At 45.7% G+C, this 17,723-nt stretch overlaps 1 protein-coding gene across 1 annotated transcript in view; it reads right to left on the minus strand.

Annotated features, from left to right (window-relative positions):
* The window catches only part of LOC119463796 (uncharacterized), a 35,144-nt gene extending 21,502 nt beyond the window's left edge, over positions 1-13,642 (minus strand). Inside the window, exon 1 of the mRNA XM_049655385.1 lies at positions 13,413-13,642. Within this exon, the coding sequence (XP_049511342.1) occupies positions 13,413-13,502 (90 nt within the window). The 5' untranslated portion in view covers positions 13,503-13,642. The remainder of the gene's footprint in view (positions 1-13,412) is intronic.
* Between the last annotated feature and the right edge of the window lie 4,081 nt (positions 13,643-17,723).

Genomic DNA, 17,723 nt, shown 5'->3' on the forward strand with positions numbered 1-17,723 from the left:
AAATGATTTAGCCGATACCATCCGATTGGGTGTGCAATACTTCGAAGATAAATAAGCTTCTTCTAAAAATCAGGCTTGTCTGAGCTCCGTAACTCTGATCAAGAAAACAGGTATATTGAATCTTACAAACAGTATGTGATAGATCGTCTCGAGGAAATATGCTGTATTAGTTCAAAACCTAGCTGAATTCGCCACATTGATTTACGCGAGTTCTTCAAAACTCCCACTCCCAAATTATTAACATACTATATGACAGCGGCGTACAGTGCAGTGGTATACGCAACAATCGTCCCAAGGATGCTGTTTACGGCATTCTGATGCAGCTTTTTAAGGCGAAAGCCTTAGGTGTCTAGGTGCCATTGGCCGTGACCTTGGCGTAACAAGGCCGTGACAAAAAAAAAAAATGACCAACGCCGCAAAAAGAAAAGATGGGAACAAATAGTCGCTTTGAAAAGACATTTGAAACATTTCGGTCTGGGTGAGAATCGAACCCGGACGTCCGGGGTGGGAGACGAGCACGCTTCCCTGTAGTCACGGCTACTGCGACGTCACGTCGCAGCCATATCGCTGACTAAAGGTGTGGCTAAGTGCGTGCACTAAGATGCATGCTCTACTTTAGGTACTACATCAAGTGTTCATACGTGGGGTTCAGGAGGTCGCCTTATTGCCTTACGTGTACTTCCCACTGCGGCTCGTTATGTCTTGTAAGAAGTCTAGCCCCAATTGTATAACCTAATACATTACCAATGTGTCTTATAAAAATGCATTACCAAATGTGCAGCATGGCTTTCGCCTTCTTGTTTTACAAGAGTGTAACACCTGCCGAACTTTGTCTTAATTTCTCAGTGAGAGTCAGGTTTCTTGTTCTCTTTTAGTTTGTTAATAATGCGACTATGGACAAAGTATGGCTTCAAAAATTTATGGCATCAATTAAAATATCTGCTCTCAAAGTGAGAAGATTTTGTGCATCAAACATCATCAATTCTTCTTGTTCAATGTCGGCCAAGAAACACTTTGTGTCCGTTTCCATGCATCAAGGTGGAACATGCTCAGTCGAACCGTTCTCGTAAGCGAACGATCGATCTCACGTAACTGCCTCGGGACAGTGCCCGCTGACATCCATACGCAATCATTTCCTCCAGCGTATAAAGCATCTCACACGGGCCACTTTGTAAGCTTTTCGTGACATATCCGTTCATTTCCACTTTTATCTCGCCCAACGCAATGCCCGCACTTTTATCGACCGCTGCCCAATATTTCTCCGATTTGCTCGAGCGCAACCCGTTGCGCAACTCACGGCAGAGCGCACGCCCCTTTTATTTGCTAGTTTCTTCACTGAAATCGCTCGCTGGCGTGCCCGCCAAGCTTAGGATGCAGCGCTTGATTACACTTCGAAATGTTCAGAAGCTACTGGCTCACGAAGACGGGGAGAATAATAAAAATCCCCCCTCATATTATCGGCGCGACTATTTTTCGTACTCCCTCTTGCTGTGGAGGTTCTCCACGATTCCACTCCACTGAGGAAATAATTCTCTATAAAAGGGCAGCCGACAACAAGTTCGACCAGCAGTTGGCTCAGCAGCAGCTCTGAAGTGACCATGGTAAGCCTACACGCCCTTTACTTCTCTCTACAGCGAAACAACGGGCGAATTACTCGGGGCAATTAGATGTGTGCGTCTTTTTCTGATAATTAAGCCATTAGGGCCCAGAGTACTTTTAAAAGTATAGTACCATTTTCATTTGTGAATAATTAAAGAAGAAATATGCTGTGTTCCTTAGTACGCCATTATGCTAAGAAGCGTCCTGCCAAGACTGACCGCATTGTAGGTTTTTTTTTTTTTTTTTTTGTCAGCTGCATGATGTAATTGATCTACTCATCGCCAAACTTGGAGAAGTGCTGAACATAGCAAGTACAGCTGTGCGTGCACCTTCTTTATTTTTTATCAAGCATAGCATATATGCTTCACGAAGCTGAGGTTTGTGTGGAAGTTTCAGAAAAGAACGGCGTAAACAATGAATGCGTGACATTTCATATAAAATACATATTTATGGCGTCGCAAGAAAATGGATGTAGCTGTACTTTGTAATGTACACGGGGCCAATGAGTATGCTATAGAGGGGTGTGCTTGTTCTCGATGCACACACGATGTTGTTGTTTTTTTTTACCTGTATTTCTTGCTGACTAGTTTTTGAATATTTTTTTGCTCACTACGAACACTTCAGAGACCGTTTGCAGGTAAAAAATATATTAGGGGTTGCATCAAGATTGCTAATATTCCTCCTGGTTCCTTTCTTGCTGCCGAGAAAGAGGACGACACTCTTATCTTCTCAGTCAAAAAATAGAGAGCTGTGTTACAGTAAATTTAGATAAATAAAAGTTATTTTAAATATAGTTGTCGTTGCGTCTAGTTCAGTCTAGTTTTCCGGCGAGAAGCGACAGCTAAAAGACGGTGAAGGAGAGCGGTGGCGAGTCAGTGGACGAGATGGACGGCGATGCGGTGGAGGCGACTGGAAGTAGCGGGTACCTTCCTTGGTGACATTGGGTGCAGAGGATTCGATGCGGGGCGGATATCGGCTTGGAGTACGGAAGGGACCAGTGTAAGTGGGAAATGGGCTAGTGGGATGAGAGGGCCACTGGCTGCGCCAATAGCGAGCAATGTATCCAGCTCGGCTGCAGCGGGCGCAGATTGGCTTGTCATCGGCTGTTCTTCATTCCGACAGGTTTCTCGGTCGAAAAATTCCTGGCGAACAACGGCCTGCATCAAGGAGACAGCTGGCGTGGAGGTTACCGATGCCGTAGGTTTATAAGAAGCCGAATATGCGGCCTCGAGTTCTCAGCGGATGATGCGCGTCACGTCGTCCGATGTGGATGGTTGACAAAGAGCTGCCTCGCAGGACGACGTTCCAGCGGTATTCGGTAGACGCTCGAAATGCGGCGAGATGCACCGACATTTCGCTTGCTCGAGACGACGACACTCTTTGATGACACTGTCAGCGGTGGTCACGCTGCTGGAGACGAACAGATTGAACGCGTCGTCTGCGATACCTTTCAAAAGGTGGACGGTCTTGTCAGCCTCGGGCATCTCCTGGTCAGCTTGTAGACACAAGGCCAGCACGTCCTGTATGTACGACAAGTACGGTTCAGTGGACGTCTGGGTACGTACCGCCAGTTGTTTGTTGGCGGCAAGTTGTCGACCAAACCGGTTGCCCAAAAGGTCGCGGAGCTGTTGCTTGAAGGTGTCCCAAATGGTGAGATCGTCCTCGTGGGTCCGAAACCAGACGCTGAGGGGTTCCTCCGAGGTAAAATATGACGTTCACCAGCATTATAGTTGGATCCCAACCATTCTATTTACTGACACGCTCGTACATACTGAGCCAATCATCCACGTCAGTGCTGTTTGCCCCGGCAAAAGTGCCGGGATCGCGGGGCTTTGAGAGGGTGCTAAACTCGGTAGTGGTCGCAGGTGTAGCTGGCGGCGACGTGTTATCATCTGGTGGCATGGCGGCAGATTCGAGGTGGCGTCCGCTTCGAAGCTCCGTCGTCAGAAGTACCCAGCACTTCCACCAAATAAATTGTTACGTGGAAGCACAGGATGTAAACTATTTACAAGGTGTTATTACAAGGGGGTAGCAAGAACAGGTCAACATGGAAGCCAGTAGACAAACAAGGTACGTCGTCTTCCTCAAACCAGCCAGAGGCCGCTTATGCGTCCATCCCATTACATCGAAGTGTCAACATCATCATCTTCGACTAGCATGTAGTAATATGAACGCTTTTTAAAAAGGCAGATAATTTATGCAGGATCTTATTACAAATTAAAAAATGTGTGGAAGGAAACAGAAAACAACAAGTCCGATCTATATTCCTCTGCCCATTGGGATGAGTTATGCAATGAAAGTAGCGCAACCCACATTGGGGAGCCAGACGTAGACCCCATGTCTTGAAAGAACAGAAACTTTTAACGAAAATGTTGCCGAGCAAATCATACAGCAGGACTGTAATGCAAGAACTGACTGTTGTTATAGAAGATGCCACCACTCTGTTGAATGTTTGAACTACCACTGAACCAAATGCTCAATGCGGTAGTCTTGAATGTCAGCATTCATCGCAAAATACCATGTCTAGACCTGTATCAATAATAGATTGCCACGACCTTGACACGACTGAAAGCCACTCGGTGCCATCCCCAGACGAATGGGCTCACAGAAAGGCTAAACAAAACGATCGCTGATATGATTTCCATGTATGTTGACATCGACCACAAAAACTGGGACGACGTTCTCCCATATGTTACGTTTGCGTATAATACTGCCGTTCAAGAAACTACCGGCTTCACCCCTTTTCGCTTGGTGCATGGCCGGGAAGCTGTAACAACGTTGGACGCAATGCTTTTACCCACCCACTGTTCTAATGTTGTCACTGATGCTGCCGAATTCGCTCGATGTGCCGAAGAGGCGCGCCAGCTCGCACGAATGCGTATCCGCTACCAACAACACAACGACGCCAACCTGATACAATCTTCGTCACCGAGACGTCACTTATCAACCTGGTGACAAAGTATGGGTGTGGACACCGATACGCCAGCGTGGTCGGTCGGAGAAACTTTTGCGCCGCTACTTTGGACCCTATAGGATCGTTCAACGACTCGGCGACAGTGACATACGAAGTGATTCCTGAAGTAGAAGGCACCACTCGCCGTCCCCGACGCCCACGCCTGTCCGATGTCGTTCACATCTCTCGGTTGAAGCTTTACTACTCCCACTGACCGCAAAGCTCTACACCTCTCTCACCATCTACGTATACCTTAACAGTATCACTGTGGCACCCCCCAGTGCATAAATGTTCCGCATCAAGACGATGCTTCTAGGGAGGGGGGGTAATGCCACGACCTTGACACGACTGAAAGCCACTCGGTGCAATTCCATGCTAGGCATGTCGGGTTGATCATCGAAGAAGACAACGACGAAGGTGCCAGAGTAGTTCTATAATATATCTATAGCGTCGACGGAAGTCTTTTGTTGTTTTGTATGCGACAATATTTTCATCGTGCGTGCCTCTGAAAGCAACAGCAATGTCCTTCCCCGTTACTTGATGAAATCACGCTATACAATTGAATAGTAAAAACACCTTCCAGCAAAAAAATATTTACCACTAAAACGCTCATTTTGCTACCTCAAGGTTATGTGGGCTTGCGCAAAGTTTCGTTTGACTCTTCGCTGCAAGCATTTTTGTTTTTGGAAGCTCCAATATATAGCATGTAAATTTGGTGACCAACATCAGGGTTTGCTCCCACAAAGGCCAAGCGTACTTTTAAAGTACACCATCGTAGCATTTCAAAGAATTAAGCGGCACTCATGAAACTTCCACAATATAATTACAGTCTGAAAATATCATCCCACACAAAAATAAACAAAATTTAAGTTGTAGATTTTTCTTGGGCCTTAATGGGTTAATTTCAGTTCGAAGCCGCAATAGTGCCGAACCCGCTGACTCATCAATTGAACTATGCATGCACACAATTATTAAAGCGAAGCTTTTTATGTCTCACTGGTTCGTCCGTGAGCACCGAAAACGCACTACAGGAAAGCTAACTTGCACAATGCAACTATCTGCGCATCTGCGCACACAATAGAACAACAGCGCACGACAAACGTATCGTAGTTTACAGTTTACATTCGCAGTTGTACCGATAACAACAATGGTAACTGCAACACCACGCTACCCAGACGTAGTGTATATATCTGCATTGTATTACGCGCATCATGCAATGCATTCCCGGCGGTCACCATGAGTAGGCCGTGGGTGCAGCGCACGGCAGAAGAGGCTGCCGTACGCGAACGTAAGCGCGAGCGCAATCGTGCCCGTAAGGCCGTTCCCGTGTATCGGCAACGGCATGCGGTTTGTGAAAGTGTGAGTGTGTGCGTGTAATCAACGGCTACATGATATAAAATAAAGGCTATGCAACTTAACGAAATGTGTCTTCATTCATTCGACGATCAAAAATTACAATTCTAAACAAGCAATCAAATCACACATACATCGCATCGGTCGCTCAGCATTTTTTGGGTTCGTTGCGTCATCGTTGGCTTTGGACTTTGATTCAGTTTGCATGGGAGAAAGCTTCGCCTTCAACCATCTTTCTTTAAGAGAGAGGCTTTGATCTTTTTTCTATAAAGAACGAAGACGATTTCATTTACCTTTGTTTTACAGGTAGTCAACTCAATTGCTATGGAACACAATATAGCGTAGCGAATTTCTCGGGTTGGTGCTAACAGTCAGCTAAGAAGCGCACTTCTGTTGGTTGAAATTGAAAACGTGAATAGGGGCAGGTTATGTATAGCTTCGCACATCAGGCGACCATTACTTTAGTGGAGCATTACAATGAGTGTCAATGGACTAGAAGTGCAGCATATGGATGCAGAGCATTAAAAGAGAGGGATCACATTGCTAGATTCAGCGGCTGCAGTAGCGTGACACAATAAAGGGCTATAGGAGACCTCTAGGGGAGGCCCTCAGTCCGTAGTTCACACAATAGGGTTATTGTGACGATGCTGTTGAGGATAATAATAATAACAATAAGTTTATTTGCCATCGTACATATTAGATGGGAGGACGGAGGGAAAAAAAGCTGCTCACATGCAGCTTGACCAGCCCACAGCCCCTGATGATGATGACATTATCCAAGCAATTCGTCGTAGAATTCAAAGATATTGTAACTATGCCATTAACCCAGCTACCAGACTCAAAGTACTTACAAAAATAAGATTAGGCGGGAATTGCAGAGTTCTAAAGAGAACAGCCAATAATGAAGGCCATCACATGCTGTTTCATGTGATCACAAGTGCCAGACTACCACCGTCATGCGCAGCTAAGTTCGGCCATTTACGAACTTTTCTGCCACCAGTGCGAGCGATTTAAACGAAGAAGTTAGTCGTTAGGCCCATTCGGCGCTACAAAGGCCCTTTAACTTGATCTCGACGCAGGGGAAGCTGAGAAAATGTTCACATTAGAGCAAAAGATGGCGGATCTCTTGAACCGGAGATAAATTGGTCTATGGTTCGAGCGTCGTTACATTTGCTAACTAGACTTGTTCTTGATTCAGGAATGCATAGCAGTGCGAGCTCGGAGAACCACGAAGAAAGTAAAAACAGGACTAGAGTAGTGCCCATTCCGAGTTCGTTAGAGTTGGAGCTGCAGTAGATTCTCCATGCTCCATATTGTTCGCCGTGATCCGTAGCTATAGGGGTGTTTCGTGAAAAGAGCAACATCAAAAAAGTACGCTTGGCTGGGCTACGCAGATCCGCGCTTGCGTCCTGTTGGCTGTCGCCACCAGCGCTTTCGCTGTCGACACCGGCTACGGCCTCAGCAACGGCGATGGCCTCGCCTATGGCTACGTCCTTGGCTACGCTGGATACTCTGGCTACACCCCGGCCATTGCCAACGTTGCCCACGTCATTCCACCCGTCGCCAGCTACCACGATACTCCTGTTGCCACTGCTGTCACTGCTCCAGTCGCTACCTACGCTGCTGCCCCCGCCGTAACCACCACCGTCCACCACGCCCCAGCTGTGGCCACCGTTGCCCACGCTGCCCCGGCCTATGGAGTCAGCCACTACGGTTTCGGCTACGGTCTTCTCGGCTACGGCCTGAACTACGGCTACGGTCTCGGCTCCCCCTACCACTACTACGTTCTTCTTCGCAAGAAGAAGTGTGAGTGTATATCTTTTCAGCCTCTCTCGAACCTATAGACCGATTAGAGCTGCGTACATTTATCGTTCTCTGCCGTCGAGCATGGTATAGAATTAGGCGGTGTTACGAAATTAGGAAATTCGCAGGCATAATTTGGAATCAGCAAGCGCAAGGCCGGGGTAATTGGAGGTCGCTGGGATAGGCCTTCGTCTTGCAGTGGACATAATACGCTGATGAAGATGATATTGATGATGATAATGACGATGACGACGACTTCGGTGAAGACATTCACCGTTAATGCAATTGCATCAAAAATGTCAGCGCAAGGAAATATAAATTTCTCGAATGACAGCATAAAACTTCTTGACTGCTTTTGTCTATGCCCAATTAGCATGACGAAGCAACTAATAAGAAAAGCATCCCTGTATCCTAGGCTTAAAACCGCAATTTTCGCAGCTGAGCAAAAGTCCCTAAAGCTGACCGTAAGTAGCCTAAATGTTAATAGCCGCAAGAAAACTTCAGTATGAAAGCGTAACAGTGCTAGGAGGCTAACACCCTAAAGGATTGGCTTCGCGCACACATGTAGTAACCACTAAATGTTTCGAAGTCAACCGAAAACTATGAACCTCTTGCAGAACTGTTGCAAGTAGGCGTGTCCGAAAAGTAATTTTTGGGACCGAATCGAATACGAACCGAGATAGCGCCCGAAGCGAATCGAATATGTAATATTCTTCGAATAAACACAGCCATTGTCGCAATATGAAACGATGTTCCCATCCTAGTATTATTAATGTTAACAAGAATCTGTAATTACAAAGTACCTACGAAGCTTTGTTGATTAAAAGCACACAGAGAATTAGGAGCAAACAAGTTTGTTCGAACGCACAGGACTCTTCAGGGAGTGCGTATGATCGATGTGCAGCCTGTAAAGTATGGCTACCTAAGCGACGCCGCCTGTTCCACTACGCAAGTCCTCGTGTTAACGCGATAGCGTTAAGCGCCCCGCGTCGCAGAAAATCCGGCGTCGGCAACCGGCGTCGGCGTGCGATGTCGGGGGGTGGCGGAGAAAAATCATCCAACCACATCGACCGCGCAGATCCTCCACGTGATGCAAGGTTTTGGTGAACAAAAATTGAATTTCTCACAGTGAAATCCGTCAGAAAAAAATGGTAAAGTACGACTTTACTATTCGGCGTCGGATGCGCCGTCGGATTGTAATTTGAATGTACGAGAAAACCTCATTCTGCTACGAGGAAACTCAAACACAATTAAACCCTTTTCCTGCATTTCTACCAGACCTACAGCCACGCGTTTGGGTACTTTACTTCCGAAAATGATATCCAGATGGCGCTCGCATCCTAGGCAAGTTAGGGAGCCTACATGCAAGCACAGCGCTTGCATGTAGGCTCCCTAAGGCAGGTCAAATTAGGACTTCGCCTGCTGATTCGTTTTGATCAGGCCCCATGTCGCAGAAAATACGGTGTCGGTGTCAACGGCGTTCAATAATGCTATCGCGTTCCACTCTTAAGGGCGAAGCTTAAGCGTACACCAAGGTTTTTGTGTCTGCAGCATGCCCGCGGGGGTGAACATTTACCGTACTCTTACTCCAATTTTGCGTTTAATTGGGTGCAGTTGACGTTTTCAAATATTCGAAAAGTACTTGAAAAATATTCGCATTTACGAGTACTGACTCAGACCGAATCGAACACTATTCGATTCTTTATTCGAGAGTTTCGAATATTCGCACTCCTCTAGTTGTCAGGAATGGTGTAGCCGGAAATGTTTTTCTGGGAGGGAGGGGGGCCCCCAATTTACTGGGGACGGAAAGGAGGAAGAGAAAGGGAAGAGAAGGGCTGGGAATGATGCATACGACACTGAAATTTCGTGAGAGGCGGTTGGGAGAATGGGGGGAGGGGGGGCTTTGGCTATGCCACTGGTTGTCACGCTCTTGTATAGCGCCCGCTGCCCCGTGGCACAGCACCACTGCGTTTCTCTACGTTCGGGATTTTCAACAACGAATGCTTCGCAGTTCGATGATTAGTTCGCTGGATCTTCTAGTCATTTTGAAACTTCTCGTAACGGTTTTACATGATAAATCAGGAAAGTGGAGCGAGAGACAGTCAATGACATGGCTCTGGTGACAAAGCACCGAGTGCGTCGTGCGTAGGTTCTGTGTTTGGATCCCATTCCATGTCAGTCTTCCTATTGTCTGGTATTTTGCTTTCACTTCCTTTCCCAATTGATACGAATGTCAACGAATGCGTAAAATGAATGCCTTCCTATAAATTGAGTGAATGTTCGCTACCTAAATATTAAAAGACTTCGTCCATTGTTTGGTGCCTAACGAATTGTTCTCTTTTCTTGTCTTTTCAGAAATAACACTACCGTAACTTATTTCAAGACGAAGAGAAGTTGCAAGCATTTTTTTCTGGTGTGCGCCAGCATCAAGGTCAAATAGTTTAAATGGGCCAATAAACTTCATCTGCAGAACGTTACGTTCTCAGATTAAATTGTGTTCAGTGGCACAAGAAGTCGCAGTTCCGCCCGAAAGGTGAAGCATCGATTGCTATAGCAAATTAGTCGACCGCTATACAAAGCAAGCATAGTAGTTTTATCGGTCGCATAAACTTGTAAACATATAGGCACACTAACTAAATTAATAAGCATGGTGTCACGCGCGCACAAGCTAACATGAACGCATCTCACTCGATGACTGCGGAAACTCGCTGTCAAAACGCTGGACTAAGCGCAGAAGCAGCAGCGAGCCAAATTGAGCCTCTTGCCGGCGCTGGCATCAACGCTATCTTAGCCGCGAAAACACAGGGAAGGGAGGACTCTGCCCCCACCGCAGAGGGGTTTCAAACCATCTGCGGCCGCAGCAAAGCGCGGCCCCTCCACCTCCCTACCCTCATCCGGAGCGTTGTGCGCGACTGGAAGACTATGCGCTTCATTCCCGCTTCCCGCCCTTGTGTGTGCGAGCCTTGATTGCCGGCTCAACGTCGCATGCTTTCACTCGCACATACAGTGCAAGGCGCGCGGCGACAATTTTGTAGCCCGTGGACTTTATACGGAACCTCACGGCGACGACGACGACGGTTACGACGACAACGGCGATGACGACGCAAGAAGTTCGCCTAGAGTACCCATATAATTGATCGCAATAAAATGAATATGTCAAAGCACTATTACGAGGGCCTCGGTTTGTTCCTGTGGATCGCCAAGGATTTTCATGGTGCACGTAGTACGGCAGCGCACGTAAAGATGGCGCCAAATATGCTGGATTTTCACCACAGCTAAGAAGCTGGGCCCTTATTCATAAAACTTATTTCACGCGAGAGATCAACTTGAAGTATTCATCTTTCTGTGACCTCTAGCTTTCCTTACACTTCTTGGCTAAGAGTTTTTTATTCGACCAAAACTTGACCAATGGCCGCTCATGCACGGTTGGCTGGTGGTCAAGCTTCAGCGAATAAGGAAACGCTCTTACGTATAATATGCAAGAAAGATAACGTTAAAAATGTTATACTAAGTGGCCGGTGGTTGAACTCTGGCCAATAACTTTTAGCCAATCACTTTTGGACAATGACTTCCTGCCAATGGCGTTGTTATATCACGCTGATCACCGTGATCTTCGTGATGTTATACGAGACGATCACTGCCACAAAGAAACAATTGCAGTTGGCGAGAACAGTACAGGACGTTTCGTGAATAAGGGCCGTATTCTTCGCAAGCTGCTTGGCATTTCTTGCAAGAGTTGTTTAGAGTTGGTTTAAACCAGAAAAATAAACTCGTTCAGCAACCTGTACTTGTATTCTTGGACAAAGCAGCAGTCATGTACTGGAACACAACATCGGTTAATTAAAGTTGATTACAAAATGACACCTCTGTGCAGAATGTATGCGCAACCCGGCCGTCCAACAGTTTACCTCGAAAAGCCATTCATGGCGGATTTCTTTAACGACAGAACACTGCAGTTTGCTTTGGCGGCCCCTTAACAGAACAAAAAAAAATATCCGTGCAGTTGCAGGATGTAGCTCAAATGCAGTTCCAATCCAGCTCAAATCCTGCTCAAGTCCAGCGCCTAATGTAGCTCCAATTCTGCTCAAATCGTGCGCTTGTGTAGTTTAAATCCAGCGCTAATGCAGCTCCACTAACGTGGAACCTGGGGAAGTGCGAAGCAGTGATGCGCCGTTGCTGGAGTAGCGCTGGAGGGAGGAGCAATCGAGCACTTGGGAGGTGGTGGCGCCCTCTCTTGCGCTGCGCTGGTACCAGTGGGTGTTTCGGAATCGGTTTTAACGAATTTCTGCTAATTAATGCTCCTAATGCTTGATTATTCCTACCTTAAATTATTCTGAATCATGTTATTTATTTTGAACCGCTTTTGATCAATTCTGCACTCGTTTTGACCCTGTTTTGAGCACTCGTTTTCGAGCGTGATCACGAATAGGTCACACACGACGGATGCCTGACGCCGACCGCCCGGGCCCCTAAAGTGCTTCGCACATAATACAATAAACATTTCAACATTCCAGGAGATGATTAGACCATGCACGTCACGAAGGTTCACTTATATACCAGCAGTGATTTTTGGTTGTCCATTGCTGTTGTTTGTAAACGAATCACCACAGAGTTAGAGGATGGGCTAAACACTATTTAACGGCAAATAGGAGGAAACTCAAATACGACAAAAAACGAAATGAAAGAATCGAAATAAAATATTCATTCAACGCTTATTTCAAAATGAAGTAACCTGCTATAGTCGAGAATCATACTAAATTTCTTTATGTTCAAAAATATGGTGCCGGCATAAGAATGAGCACCTTTATTTAAAAGCTAGCTCTTACTAGCCTGATATTTTTACGTCGCATATTCTCCACTTTGTGAGAGCTATGTGTGCACTTCACCACTGTGATTTGTATATACCCATCATCATCATTATCATTGACCCTCGTTGCCTTCCTTGAGGCTCTCTCGAGCGTTATTTAATTATATTCGTATATCCGTCACTTTGTGAGAGATATGGGAATACTTCATGAATCTCATATGCATATACTCACCACCACCCCCATCATCATCGTCGCCATCATCATAATCATCATTCTCTATCAACGTCTTGGTTCGAGTCTGTCTCGGGCGATTGGTCCGAATTAAATGTTGAGTCAACCATATCCTTACAGGTGGTGCACTTCGATTCCCATGTCCAGCCTTGTTTGGTCCTGAATTTTGCGTTGCTCGCAAACCACTAAAGCCACTGGCACCTATCCACAAGACTCATCTTATTCTGTACTTGCTAATTAAGTAATAATACTTGCTCAATTATCAACAGATAGATAATGTGTAGGTAAGGAACGTAAGACGGAAACCAGGGCACGAAATGGTGGGCGCTCTACTCGAGTTGGGCATCGATTGGGATTGAGATGTAGTAACATAGATAGTCTGCAAAGTTCCAGTATCAAGGCAGACTCGCTATAAAACATGAAAAGCTTTTTTTGTTTCGGTCTTTGTCACACAATTTGTGATCAGACATTCGATCATAGTTGAGCGCGCGCTCCCATTTTCATTCGTAATGCGCATTAAACATGACTGCTCTTTGCTTTGTCCTTTAGAAGTCTGAACGGGTGTTGCCGTGGCTACCATTCACTCGGCTAATCGTAGGTTCCGGGCAATATTGAGGGGGGGGGGGGGGGGGTAAACGAGTATTTAGTGACGTGGTTGTACGCACCAGGACGTAGTACGAGGTCACGTGGTCAGCGTTCCTGGTGCACTGGACGATGATGCCAACTCGGGTGCTGATGTTGTAGGTGAGTTGCATGGGTTCCCCCACCCAGCCGACCAGGACTGGTCGAGTTGGTCGTGGCGCTCATGTTGACCTCCCGTGAAACTTCCGAGGAGGCCCCCAGGACGACTAGGAGCAGTGCGACGATCAGCATCTCCTTCCAGTATTCTTCTTCTTCTTCTCCTTCAACTTGTGCCAGGAACGATTCTCACCACGCGGTTGATGATGATGGTGATCCTCTGTAAAAATAACACATACCGACCGTGGGGAATAGGCCAAGAATTGGGCGTTTTGGAGAAAATGGAATAAAAAAAAGAAGTTTAGAAAAAAAGAAAAGGATAAAAGGACGATGAATTCCGCTCTGTGTTCTAATTACTTACTATAATTGATTGTTACAGGAAGGCAGCCGATTGGAATCAAGGATAAAGTTTTGCATTACAGCGCAAGCATTCTGGTGACTGCACCATATTGTGGAAGCTCCAAACTAAAGGAAGACGGGGATCTTCATGCCGAGGCCAAGCTTATTTAAAGGGTCCTCGAGTACCCTTTTTCTTACTGAGGAGAATCGTCGGCAAACAAGTAGAAAGTGATCAATAGTTTCTGGTTGGCCGCACTGTATACACAAAGTTGTAAGCAAACCGGCCCTGTGTGTGTAGAAATGTAGTGTCGGGATGCGGCAGCGTAGCCTCGTTAGTATAATCTCTAATTCGTGCGTTGGACAGAATTTTACGACTCAAAGGGAACAGTAGATGGTGGTAGACACAATGCGAAGCCATACTAGAGTTATATATCCCGTTCATCATTATTAATCTCCCAAACCTAGCGCACTGACATAGGCGGTTGGGGGAACGCGCGTCATGGATAACTTCAGCATAGCTCCAGCATAACGTCAGAACTCAGCATGAAACTAGGACTAGTGTCATATAAAATGGAAATTTGAACATGGTCAGTAGAGTCAATAGCAGCATCTATGACAAGATAAAAACGTACAGAAAACACATAGGCGGTGTGTCTTTATTACGTTTCTTGTTCTTACACGCTATTTTTATCTGTGTAGTTTCATTTTTGACATTCAAGCATAACACATAAACGCACACTTTCAATGAAGCTGTAAGTGGAGTTGTCGAACTTGCTTCATGAAAACGTCAATTATTTACAGTAAATTGTTAAAACCAAACTTCTCATTTTTCACTCAAGTACGATGTTCGAAATGCAATTCAGACGAAGTGAAAATACGAATAAAACGAAACATTTCACTGGAACGCAACTTGTTGCTTTTATATATCCTGAGCGGACATTTGAACATTAGCAGCGCTATAGTCTGCATATATAAAGAATAATTAAATAGAACTCATAAAGCTCTAACGGAAAGATATATATTGTTGCTTCAACACAGCCCACAAAGGTTGACCGCAACTCGGTGGCACTTAAAATGCGACTTCATTGTAGCAATTGAAGCTGCTTTAGCAGAAACTTTAGTCATGTGCAGTACAACCAGTAGTGATATTATCAGACTGCAAGGTTGCATTCCAGTCATTCCAGTGAGGATTTCAGCAGGACATTTGTCTGCAGTGGTGTGTAAGCAACATCAAGCATCTACACAGTTTAGGATTTCGCAATGACTTTCAGCGGTTTCAATAGCACATCGGCGTGCCCACAATCACACAATCGTGTCACAATCTTGCGCAAGCATCTACGCAGTTTAGGTTTTCGCAATGACTTAATTTCAGCGGTTTAAATCGCACATCGGCTTGCCCGGAAATGGAGATGCTCACAATCTTGCCCACCAAGGTCGAAGCTCAACAATGTGAGTACCACAATACATCCACCGAGTATGTAAGACGACTACTGTGAAACACTTTCATTTCTTCGGTTCTCTGTCATATGAGTCCAACGTGACCAACAGACTTGGCCGAACGGAAGCGTCATTAATATCCCGTGTTCTCATCATGTCAGCGAGAAGGCCGGGGTGACAACGCAAAATGGGTCTGTCGCCCTCACCAACCGGTTCGTTCTGCCTCGTCCATTGTGACATAGAACATTACTTGCTAAAATGCCCAGAGTTTGCGGAAGAGCGCCAGTGTTTGCTCGAGGGACTGAAACATAAAGAATCACCATGCACTACCGTGGATGAATCGATCCGCTCTCAAGGACACTGGATTTTCACGAAAAGAGCGTTTAGCCTTCTCCTAAAGTATATTTAATAAAACTGCCATATTCATCCAGTGGTGAAGTTTAGCTAGTAATGCTAAACGTCACCAATCACGTGATACAGTTAATAGCATCATCGGATACGGAGTGAACTGTATGCTGTGATGAACTGCTTATCCGTAATGCATGTTTATCTCCGCACGGTAAAAGACGTTTGGCAGGAGCTATCGCCGGCATGCCTCCGCAAGGCTGTATAGGTCCGCCCATAGCTTGCATCCTCCTCGTCGATCCTTCTCCTCCTCTTCACTGTAGCACTGATTAGCAGGTCCGAACTTTGATTGAGGCCGACTTCTGAGCTTTTCTTTCATGAATCAATGTATCTCTTTCCCTTTCCAGTTGTAGCACTCGAAGTCGAGTTGGCAGCAGTTGAAACAAACTTCTAGGCGTTTGAATGTAGCTTACTCTGCGTTGAAATACCTTGTAGCACTTAAAATCAACTTACGGCAGACTAATACAACTGAACAGATGTATAGCAGCAGCAGAATTCTGAATCGTGCGCATTAAAACAAGTATTTCGGTTTTCCCGGAAAAAAAATATTAAAATATCGCGTACACCGGATGGGACATCCGATTTGGGCGTGCAAGATGAGCGTAAATCTGGATTCTATTTTGAAATGGTGCATGAGACGTATGTAGAACGAACATCCAGCGGATGTGCCTGTTGGCACGTTCCTTTTAAAACATTTATTGAAGATCTGGCGGATGTGCACGTTCAGTCATGGATGGACGTACGGAATTGATCGGACTACAGTCAAACACAGCGTGCTGCCTAAGTAACAGAGCCTTCACCCTCGCAAGGTGACCTACTTCACCATCTTTTACTGTCATTGCCATAAAAAAACAGAAAAGCATCGGGTTCTGCACGTGAAATGATTTATCCGTTGGCTGCGACATTTAAAAACATTGTTCAAATGCGAATGCACGGAGTGCCACCACGTATCAGAGCAAAGTATCAAAAATTGTGATTCGTTCCCGAAAACAATTACCTGTTGTATGCTCACAATTGCTTTCAGAGTAACAGGTAGCACGATTGTATATATTTGTAAGGCTGAATGAACATGGAGATATGAGAATAGGCACGAGATGCGTGCGTGCATAATTTTCAGAATAAAGCTGCTGTACGCAAAAGGTTGTTCCTGCCTCCGCCTTTGCACCAACAGATATATAGATAGAATACGGTTCATTACAATTGTACCTCTGTGCACTTCACCAGTGGAAAAGGTGACGGCCCAATGCCATAAAACAAAAAGATGCTTTTTCGGTATTTGCACAACGAAAAGTTTACAGACCAAAAATAATAATGTTTTGAGACCTCTACAGGTCCCGAAACACGATTACTTGGGAAATGCGCTTATCCTGAAACTTGAATTCTTGCTTATTGACATTGGTAAGTGACCTGTTCTAAATAATGGTTTCCCCCTTGCCAAACGCTGTGTCGTTGAACTATCGAAAAGCTATGCGTGCTCTAGTTTATGCCAGAGTCACATCACTGCGCCACCAGTGCTGGTAGCGCTTCCGGGGCTTCCGCGTGTTGTAACATTCCGTGAATTAAAATCAAGGCTTCGATGGACACCCGTCTGGTCGGGAAGAATCATTGACTAAAAGGCGACGATGCCGACCACAAAAGAGAAAAATAATGGATTAACGTTTCGGCACCCAGAACGGATGTCTTGTTCACAATAAAATCGAAGGGAGGCAAGCTAACAATTTAAATAGGCTGAAGCACGTGACCTAAACATCTAGCGTATGCGAGGGGCAAATTCCCGTCCGTGCGGTTGAGCGTGCTTTTTGTTGTTAGCGATTTATTATCAATTCATTAGCGATTCATTAGCGATTCAAGATACAATCTTGAGGTAAGGTCCTTCTCGGACCTTACCTCAACACGTGCCCTGCCGCAGTCTACCTCATGATTTGAGGCCTGCGCATGTTCGGCGAGGGCGTTCGAGACACTTTCTCATTCTTCACATCGTTACAGTGTTGTTTCAGCCGTCGCTCGAAATTCCTTGATTCACCAATGTACACACAATCGCAGTTCGCGCATGGAAC

This window comes from Dermacentor silvarum, chromosome 9, assembly GCF_013339745.2.
Source record: "Dermacentor silvarum isolate Dsil-2018 chromosome 9, BIME_Dsil_1.4, whole genome shotgun sequence".
Lineage (NCBI taxonomy): Eukaryota > Metazoa > Arthropoda > Arachnida > Ixodida > Ixodidae > Dermacentor > Dermacentor silvarum.